Source organism: Bombus flavifrons, chromosome 7, assembly GCF_040668555.2.
Source record: "Bombus flavifrons isolate JBK064 chromosome 7, iyBomFlav1_principal, whole genome shotgun sequence".
NCBI classification, from domain to species: Eukaryota; Metazoa; Arthropoda; class Insecta; order Hymenoptera; family Apidae; genus Bombus; species Bombus flavifrons.
The window spans coordinates 10,246,326-10,268,950 of NC_138448.1; the positions used below are offsets into that span (position 1 = coordinate 10,246,326).

The window sequence follows — 22,625 nt, forward strand, 5'->3', positions numbered from 1 at the left end:
ATTATATTTTATTCATTCGTTAAAAAGACTCATTTATCACGATCGTTACGGTTTGTGGGAAATTTCTGTTGACTATTAACATTACTATCGCATTCCTATTTTATATTTTATTCTCTACCAACATTCTTTCAAAATGTTTTTTATTTTATTGAGACAGATACTGCTCGACTGTTCTTTATTTAATCTGTCACATTCACGAGTTATGTATACGCGATTCGAAGAAAGTATTCTTCTTATTCGCGATGGAAGAATGCACGTTATTGTAACATGAATAAATAAATTCCATTCTCGTAATATCGAGAGCTTAAATGTACATGCATACTCGATAATAAATTATCCTTATCATAATTCAATTGCGGCCTCAATTCAGAACGCATATATCTAAACAGACGTGAGAATAGGATGAATAAAATATATCTATAAATTTTTATTTTTCGCTTCCATATTTTTTGTATCGATTCCTTTATATAAAAATCAAACTCTTCTTGTTACTTCATTTTTATTTGAATTTGTATTTAAACCGAATATTTCACATGAAATTACTTTATTTAAAAATGATTTCATTGTTATTATTTCAGACTTGCGAAATCAATTAAAATAACCATTTCTTTGTCCGTTCTGTTCTCATTTGGATTGGTCTTTTATGTACCAATTTCAATATTGTGGCCGATGATTCGGTCGAAATTTAACAAAATGGTTCGTTATGGAGAAGCGATATTCCGTTTTTGCGGCGTAATTGCAACGAGTAAGCTAAATCAATTAATAAAATAACATATATGAATCGTGAATTTATTTCATATTAATTACTACAACTTGTTTATATTTTAATCTTGGTCTTGCTTTTCCTTTCTGCATCTCTTTCTGTTTGCTTCATACTTATCGTTAGTACAAAATTTTAATGTATTCTTTCCAGGACTGACTTATAAGACGAAATATTTTACAACTATTAGATCACACTATTACAATTTATTTTATACTGTATATTCTTATTTTATTTTAAAATATCTATTAATAAAACGAATATTATATTATGGTAATAAAATAATATTATAGCTCCTTTGAAATGTTTGTTATCAACCTCAAAACTTTCACATATCATCAACTTTCACATTTATTTCTTACATTATAAATTTATTATCTCTAAAATTTCTCGAATCTCATAACATTATTCGACATTTTATTTGATGTTACCAACTCTTTGTTTTTTTAAACATTCGCAGCAATACTGGCAGTTTCGATTCCGGAAATGGTTCCACTACTTAGCCTTCTCGCAGCATTAAGCATGACCACAGTTATGTTACTGATTCCTGTAGTGATAGAAACTGCAACAAAATGGGAACAGGCTACTCGATTTCTTCTCGTAAAAAACATCGGTATTACTCTGATCTGGATTCTGTTATTGGTAAGTATCGAAAGTGAATGTCATAATTCGCTCGTTCAACATACTTTACGCAATCCCTGAGTATTTACATAATTTCTGGGAGTTTTGTACAATCATCGATGTTACGTAATACGGATTCTTCATTAAACGAGTAAAAAGTTTGCGAATTAACAATGCCCATAATGCGTGTATCCAGTGATAAACGTGGTGATCATAATTAGCGTACTATGCTTGACGAGAAACGTTATTCATTGATTCGTTATCATTTAATAATGTGATTTGTTGCGTTAGATTGCTTCCTTTTTACTCGCGTCGATACGATAATCCTAAAATTAATTGTTATTGTACTGCCGATTTTTGAAATTTACCGAAAATAGAAAATGCAAAAATTTGTAGAGTATACATTACGTATAAAAATATATGAAATATACAGAATAAAGTACTGTTTATAATATTTAGTAGAAGAAACAAATTTCAATTCACATCTTATTCTTCAGTTTATAGATATACAAAATTGCATAAGCATCCACAGCCTAATTATACCATTATTTAAATAGATATAGCACTACGTTTTATTTCATAATTCTTATATACATAATTAAGTAATTATTATCGTCGTGAATAATAGTATAGTAACCAAATTATTATTATTTAATTAATTGTATTTAATATTAATCGTTATAATAAAGTAACAAACTTATGAAGTACTATATTAATTGTAACATTACTAATATCTTAATTAACTAACTAATTAATTAATCACAGTATTTCTTAAAATATTTCAAAATTCATATCTACATAAAATAAATTGTCCTTCAACGGTGGAGTTCTAACAACTTCAAGATTAGTATCGTAATAAAAACTATTAGCGTCGAAAGGACGCTTTATCAAATTACAAACAATCATGAGAAGATATCTATAATGCCTTCTTATTTTTAACGAAAATTTTTATAAGAAAACCATTCAAGAAGATAAGCAATTTAATACAGATATCAATTTTCTAATAAAAATTAGAATCCACTAATCCACTCTGTCAAGCTATAGAACTTTAACAATTTGAGGAGTTCCCCTAATTAGCGGGCAAAATTAGCGGCTGGACAATTATGCAATTTCAGTGAGAAGTAGAAATGACGAACTTTGAGTTCAAACATTTATATAAACGCTATCATTTATTCTTTTACGTCAATTTTAAGGCCTAGTTGTTTCATACTTCATCATACGATAGTTAATTTCCTGCACTTTATGTTACTTGCTGTGTCTATTTTTCTTATATTTTATTTCATTTCGAATGAAGATATTTTAAAGTGTACAAAATGTAGAAGTACAACACGTGCAAAATACAGAATGTATATTTCGCTAGTCGTGTTTCAACTGCTTACATACTTCTTTGCTGGATTACAAAACAAAATACAAGATCTAATCTATAATTTAACAGTAGATTCTTGCTTAGATTCCCATTTGATACATAACCAATTCAATATTACTTGGAAATCGTGTGCACTCTAATTTTTTTAGTCCTATTTATTTTTCCTATTGGATTCTATTCCAGTCGAGTTTCTACAGTTTGAAGTAAAAGTTAAAATGTTTCCATTAAAACGTTTCAATGATTTAATGTTCCGTATTTTTAGTTCATTTACTTGAATTAAGTAACTTGACTGAACACTCATAGATGTAATGTGGCAGATTTTATAGATGAAAATTTACTGCACTCTATAATTTTTTTCTTTTTTCCGCTCCGAAACAGAATAAAAATATTTCAGTATTTCTGTACCAAATGGAATAAATAGATTTTGGATGATAGAACATTTCTGTTTATTGACTTTTATGATTAAATGGATGAAATGATATTGGATTAAAAGATCTGTGTCTCATATCGAATAATTTTCCAACTTTTTATCTTTTATCAGATTTTTGGAACAATCGAGAGTATGTTGTCTATCATCAAAGAATATGATGGTGTGAAAGAGGAAGGATGCTGATTATTGAAGTTAATTAGTGAAAACGGCGAATCAGTTTGCTCTATTGCTTCTCTGCCAGAATTTCAAGGGATCTCAAACAGTTTTACAAGTCAATGGATTCGTATCTCATAAAAACTGCTTATATTTACATACGTATAAATGTTTCCTACGTGATAGCTTAAACTTCCGTAAACTTATTTTCTGATATTTGTTTTTTATTAATTACTTATTTTATAGAGCTTAATATAATACCACAGAAAAAAATTAGAAATATTCAAAATGACAATATGAGAATAATACAAAGACGAGTATTCGAATAAGATCTTACGTAAACTCTTAATTTCCTCTGTATTTTGCACTCTTACAGGAATAAATCGAAACCGATTCTCCACATAATTGCAATGTTGATAACATCATCAGAAAGACATGATGTTTAAATTCCGGAAGTATTAACTCTTACGTAAGCATGCCGCTAACGAGAAAATTCTATAAATAATTATGTATCGAGATGTAGTTTGCATGATATATGTTGTTGTAGCGCAACAGTGAGATCATAAAATCGAGTCTTTAGAAATAACTTAAGCGATCAACAACTGACGACGACCGTTTACAAACAGGGAAAACCCAGTGATGATCGAATTTTTTTTAATCAAAATGCCATTTCCTCCCTTTCTTAAACTCAATGCAATTCATTATTTTATTGCCTGCGAATCGCTAATCGGACATTTCAACGTCGCGCGTTACGCAGTAACCGATACGAAAGGGTTGGGTCTTCCCTTTCCGCGAAATATGTGTTCATCACTTACTTATTTTCTGCACTTCCTCTATCTCGAGAAAATGCCAAGTCAGGAAATTCGAGTGTCCATCCCCAGCAACGTGTCTAACTTTAATCATTTCAACTACCAACTAAACACGAATTTTTAAACAAATCTAAGTGCGCTCCTATTTTGTTTTTTTTTTACGAAGCGTCGTTATATTTTGAAGTTCGTTTGCTGCATTAAGTTAGAGTTCGAGAGTTAGTCAATGGCGAGCGTAAACGATCGTACTGACATGAATGTGTATTGAATCAGCATGAACAATTTAATATGTAAAGCGTAGAGATTTGAATATTTATGCAGACAATTATAGGTATACAAATGGACTCCTGCTAATCGTCTTTATGTTCGTGTTCTTGTTCAAAATATGCGGACTTTCCAATTTTATCCGTTAACGCTCTCTTATCCAAAAAAAGCATGATTCTCCGCTTTGAATTCTTTTATATTTTTTTTTGATACCTACAAAATACATTACAAAAATTATATTGCATGTAATATATATATAACAATAATATATATTATATTTACTGTGTTCATCCGACATATATATGTAAAATTATATTACCGCTCGAAAGTACCCAGAAAAATGTAATTAATATCGTTACTTTTTGTAAGATGTATTTTAATTATAAAACTATGGATAAATCCAACTGCAATAATTTAATTCCTTGTAGCCATCACAGTTACACAAGATAACATGTTATGATCCGATTAAATTGTTTTTTAAAACTCAGTGTGCTGTAATAAAACTATAGTTTGTAATCGTCAGAGCTCGTAGAAATATTTTATTGCTTGATAAATCTTTTATCTTCAGCTTTTGATTTTCGATTTATAAATCAAAATTGCAGAATCTTTTAAACTGATAAAAAGATTTCTACGATTTAAAAAGGTTCTTTGATATCAATACAATCACTGATTTAAACAGTAAATACATGTATAATATATGTAATATGTACACATAATAAATAGTAAAATATGTTATTGTTATGCTATTTCGTGGATAATATAGGATTATAATTCGTAAAGCTTGAATAATGAAAACGAGGTTCAGTGTGATCATTTTATTTAAATGTATAAATTATGCGTCTGTTTAAAATGAATTTTATCTTTGTAATTTTATTATCTTCATTTTGTTTCAACATTCCAAGTTACGATTATAATTTCACCTGAACATATCTTAAGTGGAAGGAGAATTAATACCGTCTATATGAAATCATTATTGATTGTCGCAAACATACCTGATTACTCCATTTGTTAGACTTTTTTAACCTTAACTAACATTCGAATAAGCGATAAAACAACTTATTCATTCGAAAAATGTTTTATCTATCGTATTTGTAAAAGAGACCCTATCACTGATAGAAAATATTTTCGAAATGATTTATTGGTTGATTATAAAAAAAATGTAATTTAACTCGTAAAAGACAGTCGAAAAGTTCACTTTCAAACTTCACGATATAGAAATAAATATATTTAATTGTGAGGCAAGAATAATCATTGTTAATTAAAATTTATTGTAATTTAAATTATATTAATCACTGTTAATAGTACGCATACAATAAACATTTCTTTGTTTGAAATTTTGTTTCATTTAAAGTTGTTGTTTCGAGATGGTCGAATTTAAACATACGTATTTATTTAAGAATTAGTCGAATTATTCGCATTCCATGAATTTTCATATTCGTCTTTAGGCCTTGAACGAAAAATTCTATTCTACATCTTCTTACGTATTTTTACACGTAGAATAACATCTCGTCCCATTTTACCATTCTCTGTATAACGTTATTAATCACTTATCATTATTATCTATCACTTAGTGTTAGCAATTATTTTATTTATTCTTAATGATTAAAAATAGTCAAAATTTCTTTCATTTCTGAATGTAAATCAGCCTATTAATGCAATTACGTAAACACGATTATCGAGAGGCAAAAATCTGAAGACAAATTTCTACTAATACTAATTTATGATATTATTGCCAATCCTAGTATTTTCTCATCACTAGTTATACGTACAGTTACTTACGAGTAACCATATAAATATTTAAACGCTAACGAAGTCTATCTTTCATGAGGTGCTAAATTTCGGAAACTCTTGCCTGTAACTCGTAAATTAAAGTACATAGGGAAATTATTACGTACATTGATGTTGACAAAATATTTCAACCTTATTAAAATCGGCAAGGTGTTCCCCATTCTAAATAATTACTAGGTTGCAAATATTTGATGTTCATGTAAATCTGAATTTTTGTGAACATAATCAAAGAAATAGAATCTAAATAGAAGGGTTTATTTAATCCAATAAATATTGTGACAAATGCATATATTTTTACACTTCTAAATTAAATTAAATATATCAATATCCGCAGTTTAGTAATTCCCAATTTTCCTTCTTCTAAGTAATTTCAAGACTATGGATATTTATGGAAATTGATGTTTCTATAAATATAATGTACAAAGTGGAACTTACGTGGAAAATTGTATTGTTTATTAAATATTGCAAAGGTTACTGTACTTCGTATATTTTATATATCTTCGCATGTTACGTGCATTCTGTGCATTTCTCTATCTTCAAATTTCCCATAAGTTCATAAAAATCCGCAGTCTAATAATGGGCAATCTTCTTCTCGCGAACTATCACTAATTACCCCATTTCCCCCATAAACCAAATTCTTTGACATTCTCGCACGTCGAAACTGTATCAGCGCGGCGTGATTCATCCGCTTGCGCCACTTACGCAACGTTCGAAATCGCAAAGTGGGTCGGCGAAGAGGTGACAGGAGGAAAAAGAGCGTCGCCAGGGAAAAGAGTTCAGGAGATCAGTGACATTAGAGAGGGTAGGTCGGTGGAGGGAATGATCGTTTCAATTGGGCGAAAAGACGAAGCTGATTTGAACGGAAGGAGATAGAAGGAAGGTGAAAGGGAAGAGGCGAAATACAGACGATACGAGATCGGCTTGGTAGAGCAAGAGTCGATTCGCGTGGTTCCAGTGGCCCTCGGTACGCGCGATCGTCACGATGCTAAGGACGACTCGCTCGAACGACAACCGTCTTTTCGCGAGCACGTTCGATAGAACATATTAGGAGGACGGCCTCTATCTCCCCTCCCTCGAGTTACGACGTCAATTCTAGCGGGACACTAGCGAGCTGAATCGCGCGTCTCTGTCTCTATACACACCGGCTCGTATATATACCTGCGTAACGCCGAAAAAACCTGGCCAGTCGTGTACGACGCCTGTCACCGTTCCACGCGCGAGTTTTCCTGCGCCGCGTTTCCTCCTTGTTAATACGTTGACACTTTTTCAACGTTCGTGGACGATACCTTTCATTCTTCCTGCGAGAATCTCTCCAGCCAGATCATTGGAAAGAAGACGTTGATTAAAGAAAAATCGAGGATTTCCTGTAATTTAGCAGGAATTTTGACAAATTCAAAGGAAAAAGATTTTTAGGGAGTCTACAGTTTACTAACAGCGTTAGTAAAAGTGGAATAGTTGGAAAGATTTTTTAAACGTAAGAATCAGAAAATAAATTAAACTACGCTCGAAGAATTAGGGAATATAGAAAAAATTGAAGGTTATGGAATTGAGAGTTCCTGCGAGACGCATAAAAGGAAACGATAGAACAAATCGTTCACTGACAGTGACGAAGTAAGTACAACGTCAGGACAACGTCTCGACGTTAACATCAACACGGTCGCTCGAAAAGCCCAAATTCATCAAGTTTAACACTTTTACGTTTCAATATTTTCATCGAGTTGTACCCATCAACAACGCTATCTTCTTCGTTGAATTGACAAATTTCCGCAGTTTTCTGTATACGTTTAACGCACGTTTCCTCGCAACGGTGACAGAGCGACTACCGTATGAATTTTATTGCCCTTAAATCATCTTAAACCTAGTATAAACAAGTAATTAACGGTGATAATAAAATATCAATCATCGAAAGACGACCGAGGAGCTGGGTTGTGGAAACAGAAGCACACTTACAGTCGAGTTTCGTGTGTGAGGATCATCTAGCGCTGTATCAATGAATCAATAAATCGTACTACACGACAGTAGCCAAGACTCATCTAAGAATCGCCGATAAATCGTTATCTCCTGCGAGATTACTATTGCGTGTAGAAAGGTAAATAAGATACAGGAAGGAGGCCGAAATAATTCAAGTCTTCAGAAGGATCGAATCGGTGAAAAAGCGATTCGAGGAAGAAGGATCTTTTCCAAGAGGCTCGTTCGAGAATGTGAATTGCAAGTTGATCAAAGATCGAACTTTTTTATTTATGTTCTTGACAGAACAATCGGAAGGCATCAGCGATTTCTCAAGAGAATTCGGAATTAACGACCGAGAATACAGGTAAGTACATTTATGCAGAATGCGTTAGCAACGTATTTCAAGCTAAAAAGAATCGTTTAAAGCAATATGTAAGAGGCTGTTGATAATTCGCGTTATGCGACGAATTAATCTCTCAACGAGTGATATTCGTATCGCGATTATCGAGAACGTTTATTGATAATCAGTGCGTTCTGATGGACTGGATATCCCTAAATCGAAAATCAGACTTTCGAGCGTCACAATTTCGATAAGATTTGCCCCACACGAACGATTCGTTGTGCTTCCTATTCAAATCGTTTTTAAATCATCATCTGAGGAGATTTTATGTAGAGATTACGACGAACGTATGTTAATTAATTTTCTATCGGTAGATATCGAGATATTTTTAATTTGTTTGTTTAAAGAGCCCAAGGTATATGAGATTGATCGAGAAAAAGATTGAATCCGTAGAGCTGAAGTACAATTATGTTTCTTTAAGTGTAATTGTTAGATGAGTTAAAAAGAGTAGGTTGTAAAGATAATATGTCTGTTCATTTGCCATTTGAAAAGACAAGCGATTTTAGAGGGACATATTTAAGACTCTGGATTTATTTTTATGGATTCTGAAATGAATGCACGTTACGTAAACATTGCAACGTGTAGGCATGAAATACATTTTCGCAATCGTTTGATATGGATTTTGAAGTGGCTTTGTTTATTTCCATACGTTAGTATTCTTGTACACGTTTGAAATTTAACGAGAAAGATTAATTAAAATTGTTAAAAAAATTCATTTCTACCTTTTCAATTATTTTCTAAAGTTTATATATGATATATCTATCACAAAGATTAAAATTTAAAATGAAATTATACGTGCATTAATGTTTATCTGGTGCAACTATTTTTAACGTACTAGAATTTAGAAAACCTCCAAATTATTTTAATTCTATTGAATATAAATATTAATTTGTTTTTTAGTAGAACGTAGAGCTGCAATCGCTATTCAACATTTCGCCTATTGAAATCCAAATAAAATCGCTAATTATAAACTTGTATTTTATTAGCTATCTTTAAATGATAATTTGGAGAAAATGTTATAAATTTTTATTATTCCTTAAAAAATAGAAATATATATATTATTATTATTATTATTATAAAATGCTAACATACTTTTTTTTATAATATTTTTTAAAAATATTCAGTTATTACAAAGTTATTAGTTATTATATGTGAGGTAAATTGCCTTAGAAACCAAAGTATCTCTTTTTCTAGAGACTATCGTTTTAGAGCATTTTTTATAGGAAATGTCTGTTTTTCACCACAATGTGCGATAGAATATGTATCGCTGGAAGGCACATTTTTGTGTTCATGTTAATTGCCGTAACAGAAATCTTGACGCTAACATGTTTTTCGCAATAATGTATGTAATTCAAAGTTCGCCATTACGATTTTCTTAAACCACGAATCTTTTTGTTCACAATATACATGTATGTATTTCCTGGAAACTACGCACCACGTAAAATGGAGCAATTTCAGCGCTCGATACAAACGGCATTTAAAATTATGTAAAATTGTCGATAGTAGCAACGTATTATTTGTGAATTTTTGCAAATAATACTTTACATCAAATGATATCTTGAATAATTGATGGCTTAATATGAAAGATATTTTGAATAAATAATTTAAGATAAATTCTATAATAACAAATAGAAAATTGATTAATTAATATAAACTATTTTTAATGACTCACAGTCTTCTTGCAGACTTATACATATAATTATTCTAACGTAACTAACTACAACTAACATAAATGAAATCTATATTTTCCAAGAAATGGTTAAGAATATTTAAAAAAAAATCTACTTTCCTCAAAAATAAGAAGAAGGTTGAAAGAACATAGTTTTCAATATACGTATGAAATGGTAAAAAAATGGCTATATTGCTTGATTATAGATTCATAAATTTTCAATTTGAAATACGAGTCGCGTGCCCACCGCGTGTACCGGAACTCAACTATCATTGCATTCGTGCAACAGTGTATCAGGTGGATACTGAAATGTGATTTTATCGTGGAATGTGGTTAACAGGTGGGAAAATAGGAAACGATGTGTTCCGGGATAATTGAGATCTGCGCAATTACATATGTATATGCACGCGATAAGGGCTTATGACGAGCAATTTTTAAATTTTATTACTACGCTGTGAGTTAACTCTTTCGCATAAGTGGACGAAATATCTTAACAGGCTATATCGTTCACGTGATACTTTGGACGAGATATCTCGGGGCCATACAATGTCGTCTATATCATCGCACTGTCGGAAAATGATGGGATTTCATAAAAATGTTCAGAAATTTACAGATAATAAAAAAGAATAAGAAAAGATAACAATATTTTCTAAATAGAAAATTGTTACCTATTAATGTTTTAACGAAAGGAGACAATTTAACTCGTCATTTGGATTACCGATCGCTTGGTTTAATAACGGCAATTAACAATTTCTTTCGTATCGATTTCCTTGCTTATAGATTCTCGCAAGCGCACACTACCACTTTCTATCATAAATCTGTAAGTGAAACTGTCTGCTTATAAATTTGCAATAAATAACGGAATATTCGTATGTAACAGCGTTACTAAAATATAATGAAAGTACTTTCGTACGATATAGAACAGCTCTAAGCACAATAATAGCGTATTATGCAACATTTTACGACAAGAGGAAATCAATTCTAATGTGACCTTTCGTAAATCACGCTCGTGCGAATTTGCACAAAGCGGCCACGACAATTCGTGCAGACATTATCCTGAGATATCGACATTTTCAGTCCAAGATTCCAGATCTCATCGGATTAACCATACTCGTCGAGCTCGGTATACCTAGAGCCTAATAGTAAGCATAATTTACGTTTAAGAAGCATTGTGGTTATTCGTGACTCCTTTCTGTCTCTTGCTTATATCTGAATATTTATGAGCTACATCGTGAGCTGTTTTTGCATCCCTATGTTAGAAAATCCCACGTAGATTGTGTACCATGGAAGCATTCAAGGATATGTCTGAGCTAGAACGTTGTAATCGTACGTAGGATCGGTTGATTGCTTAACGAGTTTTGTCGATACCTCGATCTTGCGGGTTTAACGGATCGCATCATTATGATCACGGAAAAATAAATAGAAATAAATAGAAAAATGGATATTGTGAAATTCTTGTTACATTGGATTCGTATCATCGTGGCATTAAAAAAGTGACCAGACAGATAAAAACGAAATAATTGCAAGGACTTGCGAAGTTTATGCTTCTTGTGCCTCGATTTCTCAACAACTGTCCTTCGTCGTAAAATTCTCTTTTCTTTTTTTTGCTTTATTCAACGGACGATAATAATCGTTTACTAACCTTGCGCAAAGTAGGAAAAATGTTATCACAAATGCTCTAAAATACGTAAATGCTGACATTAAGCTCTATTTTGTATCAAATGATCGAATTAAACCTTACGTCGTAGCATCGAATGTTACGCAACGCAATTCTGATCCATCTTATCCATTCCATGACGAATGTTTACCAGCCATTTGCACCTGCCATTAACGCATATTAGTATGAGAAAAACATGTATCTTTTTCTATAATACAATAACAATAAAAACCATTTTGTGAATGAATTATCTAATACAATGCGATAATAAATGTTGAATCATGTGCTATATTCACAATTCGCTTATGTTAATTGTTGTCGTTAATAAATGTAAATGTAAAACGTTCTGCGATATTCAGATGCAAGTGTAACTATTGTGGAGCTGAGATATTGCGTCTAAAACATTTTGCAAATTTTTTTTACATAATATCATGAAATTCTTTTGTATAATGTCGATTCGAAATGGATAGCATACAATTTTCTTTCATTTAACCCTTAATCTATTTTCTCTCCTTTTCTCAGATTTATTTTGTAGCTGATCGTTGGTGATAACTTAACACTGTATGCAATTTCGTGTTTGTTGATATCGGTTCCTGAAACCAAGTCGAATTCCTTTGAATTTTTACAATTTTATAATCTTATCATGTCTATAATTATAATTAACATAATTAACATATATTATATTTAATCGCATTTTTCAATGCCACTTCGCTTTACTTGAATCAATATAATTTCAAGTCGAGTAGCTTGACTTATATGAACACAATTGTGAATTCAAATTACTTGAATTCAAGTACCTTGAATCTAAGTGATTCGACTAATCTGAACAAACTATAGTTTTCAAGTTACATGAATTTTAGTAACTTTGAAATGTATTATATTATTATTATTAAAATATTAAATAAATAAATAAATTTATTGAAATGCATTACCATACCATAATAATGAATTCTTAATAAATATAATAGTGAATCCAAATATAAAAGTGAATAGTGAATCAGTAATGCAAAGTGAAATTCATACCAATAAAATTACTTGAAACCATATGGGTTCAAGCAACAACGCACTATGTGATATGAACGAGGCTTAAAGTTTTTTAAGATAATCGATCACAGAATTAACAGACATAAGTTCTTTTAAGTCATGGAAATAATCTAAATGATAAGTAAGAAATGGCGATCCATATCCGTATGGAAAATTTTCATCGATAAAAGTAAGACCTTCGCCGATTGTTACATTGGTGCCGTGCTTAAGTCTAACATAAGTACCTATGTACCATCTTAAAAATCATTCTGTTTTCAAACATCGTCGTTATCAATGGCAATCAAATTAAACTTGAGACATTGTCATTGAGATCGTCATCATTATTAATGTTGATATTTGTGACGTCATATGATAGGCAATCGTATAGATTTTAATCATTGCTGGTTAGATTATCTATTTTAACGATATAAATATTGCTACCACGAAATTCAACTCACAAAGATTCTATCTTAATCACTCCTGTAGTATATGATCGATAAAATATCGAAGATTAGTAGTAAATGTAATAATTGTGATTCCAGGAAATACTTTTGGAAATCTGATGTGCGACAAATACAGTAATGAGCGTAGATACATAAATATTGAAGTTAATTAATACGCAAAGTTTTAATATATTTTATCGAAAGTATTATTTGCATAGTACTAAGACGTATAATATACATAGTTAAGATTTTTAGATATTAGCACTGATATACTATGTATTATATAATGTTACTATTTAATATTATGTAATGTAACATATTTAATGTTACATATTATATAACGTTAAATATTTAATTTATCTTTTTTTACGGGTCATATGTGAACGCACTCCTAATCTTTTCGTGAAAGTTTTAGATAAAAATCTGCATACAGTTGAGGAAGTGTCCTTTCTCTTGTTTTATTCATGTTCGTTTTAATTTTATAAGTATCTACAATATTTGTATACAAAAGGGGCACATATTTATACTATGTAAGGAGTTGAACTTTGTTTTAAATCATACGAAATTTGTGGTATTTTTATAGAATATAGTTTTTGACGACTAGAATTCAAAAGTAGCAGTCTTAAGGTGCGGAGATCATTATTTTAAAAATTATGCGTGTATGTAGTAAAATGATATTGCGATATTAATCAGATAATTGTGTATATGTTGTTTTAGATTCACCATGGGGAAATGTACAAAGTCACAACCTACAGAAAGTCCCATGCAGGAGTTTAATAGCAGGTATGGATTACCTTGTGTTTTATTCGCAATTTCATTCACGTTATTTAAATGTGCAATATCAAATTAAATTTATCTTAAATTGACAATTTTGTAGGTTTTATTAATTTTATCATTCTTATCGATAGACGTAGAACCTCTTTGATAATGTCATTAGTATTAATTTTCATTAAATTCATTAATTTCATAAGTAAATTTGAATTTTTATTGATAATTCTGATCTCAATAAAATTTTCATTATCAATCGTTATTAACGTAAGGCACTGTGTATTGTATATGTTGCTACACGTTTATTTCTATATTTATGTCGATTATTTGTTAAAACTTAATGAAACCCTATTCTTCAATGATAAATAATCATTGATCATCTATGGCGAACTGACATAGTAACTAGAATTAATTATAGAATCTTCATATTTAGATATTTCTTGCGTATGACTGATGGTACTTGAAAAAAGAATTTACATTTAGTTTCTTCTAATATATATAACCAAATTGAAAAATATAGAATCTTTCAAACAGATTATAAATGAGTAATGTACTCCAATTAGAATAAAAGGTTTTATTTGATAAATTTCTACGTCGTAAAATATTATACAATTGTCCACTTTAACCTCCTATGTTCTGAATTACTTTGAAAAATGTATGATAGTATCAAGAGGCACGAAACAAGATAGTATCTTCGACACATAATGTAATGACGTATTTTTTTCTGTGATCAGTACGAAAATAGCTACTGTCATGATTGGAGAATACAATGAGAAGGACGAACTATACAATCCCTTTGAACACCGTGATAAGAAAAATACCAATTCGTAAGTTATTTTTTCTTCATATCAGAACATAAAATCTAGTCATACTATTGATCAGTGAATTTCAAGATCGTTTACACTTCATTGATACGATATAGGTAAATTCAATATATTTTATTTTAATTTAATTACAGTATCTGATACTAAACGAAATAGTACAAAATAACTGAAAAGATAATTTTATTAATTACCGTCTTGTTTGACTTCTTTTATAATGTCATTGGTTATTATTACTCTGGACCGGCAGTATACCGTTTAAGAAAAGAACTACCATTAGAAAAAGAAATCGTGAGAAATGTACAACATAATAAATACACAAATTGTTCTTGTTACAGAGACTTCGGTGCTCTAGCTCACCTATTAAAATCGTCTCTTGGTACCGGAATCCTTGCTATGCCAAATGCGGTTAAGAATGGCGGAGCGTTATTCGGTGGAATCGGTACTATAATAATCGGTATAATATGCGCTCATTGTGTCCACATACTGGTTCGTTCGTCCCACGTGCTATGCAAGAAAACGAAAACACCACAGATGACATACGCCGAGACAGCGGAGGCTGCGTTTTTTAATGGACCAAAAACATTAAGGCCATTCGCGAACGCAAGTCGAATATTAGTAAATATTGCATTGTCTGCGACTTACTTGGGCGGTACGTGCGTCTATGTGGTATTTGTATCGACCTCGGTCAAACAGGTAAGTCTTACACGCTGGTTTCTAACAGTTATTATAATAGCAGTCTGTTATATTGTTCAGTCGTGGAAAAAAACAATGGCAGTAGAAAAATATAAAACGAGTTTCCTTGTGCTCACTTGTCATTCATGATAGTTAAAGAAACAATAAGTACATAATATCCTGCTAACAAAGCAAATAATATACTTTGACCAAAGAGTCGTTCGATAAAGGATAGCTAGTTGTAGAAGTTCAGACAAATTTAAAACGCAAAAAGACAGTGAAATACAATATTCCGCTAAAAATATTAATATGCCTCGATTGTATTTCCGATATACAAATAGCTGAAGTGCAGGCGGAGCATTGATATCAATGAATATTTAAAAAATGTGACAGTTGAATCGAGTGTTGAAACAGCATGTCGGTGCTCGAAAGATACCGATAATTTGAATGTCAGACCGATAACGTTATTTCAGCGTTGAAACATTCGTTATCCTCGATTTTAACTAACGAGTGGAAAATTCGCAACTGAACAATTTTATCTATTTACATAAATTTGCCGCTGCGATCAATAGGATCTTACTTTTTACTACTCATCTTTAACAAATTAATAAACGTGAAATTGTTCGTTCTTTTAATGAAAAATGTTCATATTGGAGTATTTATTTATTAGCTTCGAAGAAGAAATTTAAAATAATTTATTATGTTGGTATCGGTTATTGGCAACGTATACTATAAATAATTGGTTGTATCATAAAATAGTGTTATATTAATACGTTTTGTGCTGATCTCGTGAAAATATCTTTGCCATGTTACCATTTCCGCATTGATATATTAATATCATAGTAATTTTTTTTTGCAATGTAATTTTACATTAAAATATAGGAATTTGTTTGTAAGAAAGGCGATATCAGCAGTTGAATACAAACATGAAAAATTTTTTCATGAATGCTGAGTTTCTGTTCTTAACATCTTCTGTTACATTTATAAACCATTAACGTGGAAGTTTACTTAAATACATGCACAATAATTCCTTGTTCAGACAACTAGTCATATTTCATTATACATTGCCTAATAATTATTCATTGTGCTGTTTGTGAATATAATATAATATAAATATAATAGCAAAGATATTGCTATAATATATTGCTGTAATGGTTCCTAAAAATTCCATTTTAGAATTCGAATTAACAAACATTATTTTTAACAACATAACATAGTAAGTACGATATTATGATTAAGTTATATATCAAATTAATAATCTACAATTCTCTCTCTATGTTTACTGTTCTATAATTTACAAGCGAATAGAATCTGTAAATAATATTCATCTCCTTAACCATATCAAAATGTAGATTGTAAAACCACTCTAATCTGCGATCGTCTCGTTTCCTTTGTCCTCGTTCATCGTCGCACGTGCATCTTTCTCTTTTTTTCCTTGATCACAATTGAAAATCTGTGCCAACGCGTAGCCTCAAGACTCGTTCTGACTCGTTTAACCTGCAGGGTCCACCTTGTTTGCTTGTCCGTGAACAAAAATTACGGTCTGAATGGATTGTAACTAACTAATCGGATGATTCAACGCTAAATAAGACAGGACGTCCCATCAATTCTATTTTATCTGCAATATTTCATTTCTTTTCAGTTCAAATATCGTGATTCACTTGTAAAATGTGAAATAAAAAACGAAAAGATTAATTACGAAAGCTCTATACGATCGTATAAAATAGTGACAATAGTTTATATGAGTTAAATTTTTTCCCTCAAACGATATGGAAATTTGTTATGGTAAAATTTGGACGAACAGCGAATTTTGAATTAAATACTTCTAGGATACAATTATCATAAAACTGAGTTTCTATTGAATTTTCGTATTTTCTAAATTTTATTACTTTTATAAGCTTTACACACATTTTAATTTGAATTTTCTATTTTAAATCATTTCAATTTTTATGAATGAATTTATTAAGATCTTAGTGCCTGACAAAATAGATGCTTCCTAGAAAAAATAAGTATTCTGACCTCTAAGAGTTTCGAGACCTCACGAGGTTTCAAATTCGATTTAGACGAATTTGAAAATTCAATTTAAAATGACTCGTTTTTAATTTTTGCTCTTTGTAATAAAAGTTTTCTTACGAAATTATTGATGGTTCTGTTTTAGGTTGTGGACTACCACACTGGCATGGACATACCTCTTCGCATGTACATGCTCACGTTGATTCCTGCGGTGTTGCTGCTGGGACAAATTCGAAATTTGAAGTATCTGGTACCATTCTCCATTATGGCCAACCTGTCCATGATGGTCGGTTTTGCGATAACTCTGTACTACATCTTCAGTGGAATTGAATCAACACAGAACATAAAGTTGATAGCGCCGATCGAACACTTGCCTATATTTTTCGCTACTGTGTTATTCGCCATCGAGGGCATCGGTGTTGTAAGTTTGAAACGATAACTAAACTCTACTTGTTTGTTAAAAAAGTCATAGCTGGAAATCATAGCATAAATATGAGATAGTATCGTTTGGAAAAATAAGTCTTTTCTTCTTATTACTATGTACGAAGGTTTTATGAATTAATTTCTAATTATAAAATTTTAAAGATCCCATAGTTTAAACATTATTATATAATGAATAAAATATTTCGGAAATCATTTTTGCGCGTTCTGCAACATTCTGGATATAATAATATTATTCTTATATGATATTTGCTCTTTTTATTTTTAATACAGTTCAAAAATCTTAATACAGATTCGAAGTCCAGGACATTTAATTAAAATATGTAACAAAGTTTCTTATCGTGATAAGTTAATTGAAATTGAAAGCTTTCAAATTTATTCATTTCATTTATAGTGATATAAATTTTATAAATATAGAATTTTATAGATTTCGTAATGGTATAATAAAAAGATTAATTTCTTAGGTGATGCCTGTTGAAAACAGCATGCGGAATCCGCAACATTTTCTTGGTTGCCCGAGTGTCCTGAATATAACGATGACTGTAGTGGTAGCTTTATACGCTATACTGGGTGTATTCGGTTATTTGAAATACGGGGAAGCAGTTGATGCAAATATCACGCTGAGCATACCAGTAACAGAAATGTAAGTACGATTACGAATCAAATATTTATTAAGTTGCTTGTAATTGAATTCAAAAAGTAGATAATCTATTGTGTACACTATATACGTATATGAAACATTACTATTTGTTATTTATCTTCAATTCAATAAAGATTTACGAATTAGAATAAAATATTTAATTCTTAATAAAATAATCACGATTTTCTGAATTCAATTTAAAATTTACTTAATCAAATTTCTAAATAAATTTCAATTTATGAATGATTTATAACTGCTTCATGAAACATACGTAATTATTCACGAGGAAAGAATTTATGATTGTATTCTTGGAGTTTAATATTACACATATGGATAGCTTTCGAGGTATCTACAATTCGCAGAATTTTTCATAGAGGATACTTTATCATAGTTTTATACACAATATTTAAATGTTCTTAAATGCTCTTAAATGGAAATAAAATTTGTATAAGCCAATATATTGTTTTACAGCCCAGGACAGATGGTGAAACTGCTTATCGCTCTAGCGGTTTTATTTAGCTACGGATTGCAATTTACTGTGCCAATCGATATAATATGGAGATTAATGAAAGAGAAATTCAGTCATAAATATGAAGGAATATCTGAAACAGCGATAAGAATGTTCATAGCTTTGTTTACAAGTAAGTTGCTTTCATTTCCAAACAATTATAATCTGAGAAGACTTGAACTAATTTCCTACAAACGGATTTTGAGGGAAATGACGGAAACGATAATAAATTCTAAGGTCAATTGTTAAGAAAGAATATTTGTAACATTACTTTCCTCTACTTTTCAATTTATTACGATACATATGTACACGATTTTTTACTAGTTATATAGTTACAAGACGCAATATATTCTTCCTTCTCTTACTTATTTTTACTCGTGGAACATGTCGACACTGTTTGACAGGAAGAACCTAAGATGCAATTAAATCACAAATTGCTGTCATTTTCCATGTGGTTTTTTTCGCAACAAATTGTTCTTATTAAGCAGAGTCACGATAAAAGGACTAACGTTTTGATATTCCCGAGATAACAAGCTGTGATTACCCTTCTGGTTATTACCGGTTTACGCCACTGAGTGTGTACCAGACATGTGTGTTATTTTCCTAAGGAAGTAAGAGAGGAACGTGAATTGCAATAGAAAGACGTAGACCGGGTTAGGGGAATACTTGTTGGCTTCGTAACCGCATGACTCACTGTTAACCGTTCAATGACTCGTTCGCATTTAATTCATTGAGGATCTACCACTTTGATATTCACGTCCTTGCTGTTTACGTTGTTGATGTTTCGACTTTTCGACGCGATAACTCTGTCTCTTTATAATGCAAGCTGTGATTTCCCTCGGCTGTGATGTTACTTAATAAGCTTGTCAAACAACTAAATTTAAATACACTAGTTCACTGATTTCTACGTAGTATTCGCTACACGCAACTTTCTCGCAGCTTTTTTAAATTCCGATATATTTTTTCATAATACTTTATAATATAATATCTAAAATCTTCTCTATGTTCGATATTTAAATTGAATACGTAGAATTTTCATATATATGAATTTGAATTTTTTAACGAATCATTAAATTTTTGTATTTTTGTTAGCTAATTTTTCTGCGATGACTATTATGTAAGAATTGCAAAATATAGAATGTTGCCTCCCTTCATAGATTATTCTTTTGGTTTGAAGAACGACATGTGTATTTATAATAAACTTTGAAATATCAAGACGAACAAATTATACTTTTCTCTTATATATTTCAATAAGTACATATTTTAAATGTTTCAGTGTATAGACTTTTGTTTATAGAATTTTATTTAACAATTTCTTTTCCTTTCAGTTGCTGTGGCATGTCTGGTTCCAAAACTCGAACCTTTTATTTCCCTAGTCGGTTCAGTATTTTTTTCCATCCTTGGCGTCACAATCCCAGCAATCGTGGAAACAGTTTCGTGCTGGGATGGCCACTTGGGTAAGTATAACTGGAGACTTTGGAAGAACAGTGTGCTTTTAATATTATCTCTCTTAGCGCTAGTATTCGGTTCATGGATCTCCATCACAGATATAATCAAATTGTATCACTAAAGTAATGACCCAAATCTATTTATAATTGCATATACAAAAAGGACTTAATATAAAATTAACACGTTCGCTATGTACGTCTCGTATCCGAGTCAACATATATACCGCCGTTCATAAGTATCAGAATACTGCTCGTTCCGTACGAAAATTAATATTTGATGTAGATTATCGAAAAAACGATTACTTCATCTTTTTCAAATTCAAAGGACCGAATTTTGTATTCACGCAAGATAATGATCCAAGACACATAATGGGGCTGACAAAAACTAACTAAAAGCTCATTGAAAAAATTTGAAATGAAATTATTATAAGTAGGAAATTCTGGCCAAAATCTGATTTTAAGAACTATTTTAAGAACTGATTTTAAGAATATATAGTATTCATAGAATCAGATAACAATAAATGTAACAGGAAAAATGACGATACGAAAGAAATTTTTGAGATAATTGTCGAGGATATTATTTTAATGTTTCACATATGAGTTCCTTACGGTGTATTATACTATTTAACTTCTAGTTTTTCGTTAATATTCTAATACTTATGAATTGTGATATAGTTTTACGATATACAATATATGTGATACCTATTTATCAGACGTAGAATACAAATTAAAGATCGCGAAATTTGTAAAAGAAACTTTTATAATAATTTATGTAAAAAACGTGTACGTATAAGTGTATACGATATAAAAATCGATTTTGTACAAAAATTATTTGTTAGCATAGATTATTAATAATAGAAATTCGATAAGAAGTGAATGTATTGAAATTATTAAGATTAGATCTTTTTTAAGACGCTGTCGAATATCTGTACAGTCATCGTGACATATTAGCTATCATTATTTATCATTAACGTAATTCACATTCCCATGGAGTATTTATTTTTAAGAGTATTCGTGTACATTGTGTATTTATCTCGGCGTTATACTTAAGAATTTTTATCATTTACGGATTTCTTGTAATTTAGAGAATATTGTAAAATCGTGAAGTATTATAATTAATTTGGTGATCATAAGATTAGATTGTAATGGAAGAAAAGTCGAGAAAGCGTATCTAATTTTAAAGAGGATAAATAGATAGGTGTATTATATTCATTGTAAATATTCAAGCTAGAGATACAATATTTTTTAAACTATGTAGTACGCTTTGAAATGAGTTTAGCAATAAAGTAGATTAGCGTTCGTGGACTTATTGTTAATGTAGTAGTGGTCGCATTTTAAAATTGTAGTAAATTTTTAAAAAAGAAGGTAATATACAGTTATTTATTTACTTGTATAAACGAAAAAGTAATTTTCTTGCCTATGTGTATAAATTTTAATAAACAATCTAATATTTCTAATTTAAGCGAACGGATGCGACTGTTACTACATTAAATTTGTAAGAGTAAATAGTATGCAACATCGTAAATTGTAAATTTATTACTGTATAAAACATTAAATCTATATGCATTTTTAGAAATAATCAATTACTTTTTAAACACTCTAGTGCGCTGTAACTTTCTTCGTTAGCATCGTGTCTACTGTTCAAAAATATCCGAACACTTGTTCAATATTGGCAACACATATTTTAATCATAAAATTCCAGATAAATCAAACTGTAATGATTTTATTCTGTATAATCGACATGGCTGTGTATAATAGAATATGATGATGCGATTAAATTTGCTTGTAAATGGTAACACGCAATAACAAAACTGACATTTGTAAATGACAAACCTTCCAGAATTATTTTATTATTTGAGAAACTTTTTATTTTCAAATCAATTTTTGACTTGTAAGTCGGATTAACATGATTTTTCTAATTTGATAAAAAGCCTTTGGATGTCAATACAAATAATGATTATATACTAAACGTATACATATA

The 22,625-nt window shown here is 30.5% G+C and overlaps 1 protein-coding gene across 2 annotated transcripts; it reads left to right on the forward strand.

Moving 5' to 3' along the window:
* Nucleotides 1-7,192: 7,192 nt before the first annotated feature.
* Nucleotides 7,193-21,258, forward strand: LOC138181539 (proton-coupled amino acid transporter-like protein pathetic). 2 transcript variants are annotated; one of them, XR_011173527.1, is made up of 9 exons: nucleotides 7,194-8,502; nucleotides 14,048-14,113; nucleotides 14,833-14,925; nucleotides 15,258-15,615; nucleotides 17,753-18,028; nucleotides 18,513-18,691; nucleotides 19,160-19,329; nucleotides 20,525-20,837; nucleotides 20,882-21,258. XR_011173527.1 is itself a non-coding variant. In XM_069116396.1 (8 exons), exons 1-8 carry the CDS (start codon nucleotides 8,429-8,431, stop codon nucleotides 20,764-20,766), a joined length of 1,458 nt encoding a protein of 485 aa, XP_068972497.1. In that variant the 5' UTR covers nucleotides 7,193-8,428; the 3' UTR covers nucleotides 20,767-21,258. The 2 variants fall into 2 exon arrangements, 1 of the variants encoding a protein (XP_068972497.1); XM_069116396.1 differs by having other exon boundaries at nucleotides 7,193-8,502; nucleotides 20,525-21,258.
* The last annotated feature ends 1,367 nt before the right edge of the window (nucleotides 21,259-22,625 follow it).

What these genes read in the sequence shown, in the direction of transcription:
- LOC138181539 (XM_069116396.1), top strand. Translation starts at nt 8,429, where the DNA reads ATGTTCTTGACAGAACAATCGGAAGGCATCAGCGATTTCTCAAGAGAA. An exon ending in ATTAACGACCGAGAATACAG is followed by an intron (nt 8,503 to 14,047) that starts GTAAGTACATTT and finishes ATGTTGTTTTAG; the next exon opens with ATTCACCATGGGGAAATGTA. An exon ending in GATAAGAAAAATACCAATTC is followed by an intron (nt 14,926 to 15,257) that starts GTAAGTTATTTT and finishes TTCTTGTTACAG; the next exon opens with AGACTTCGGTGCTCTAGCTC.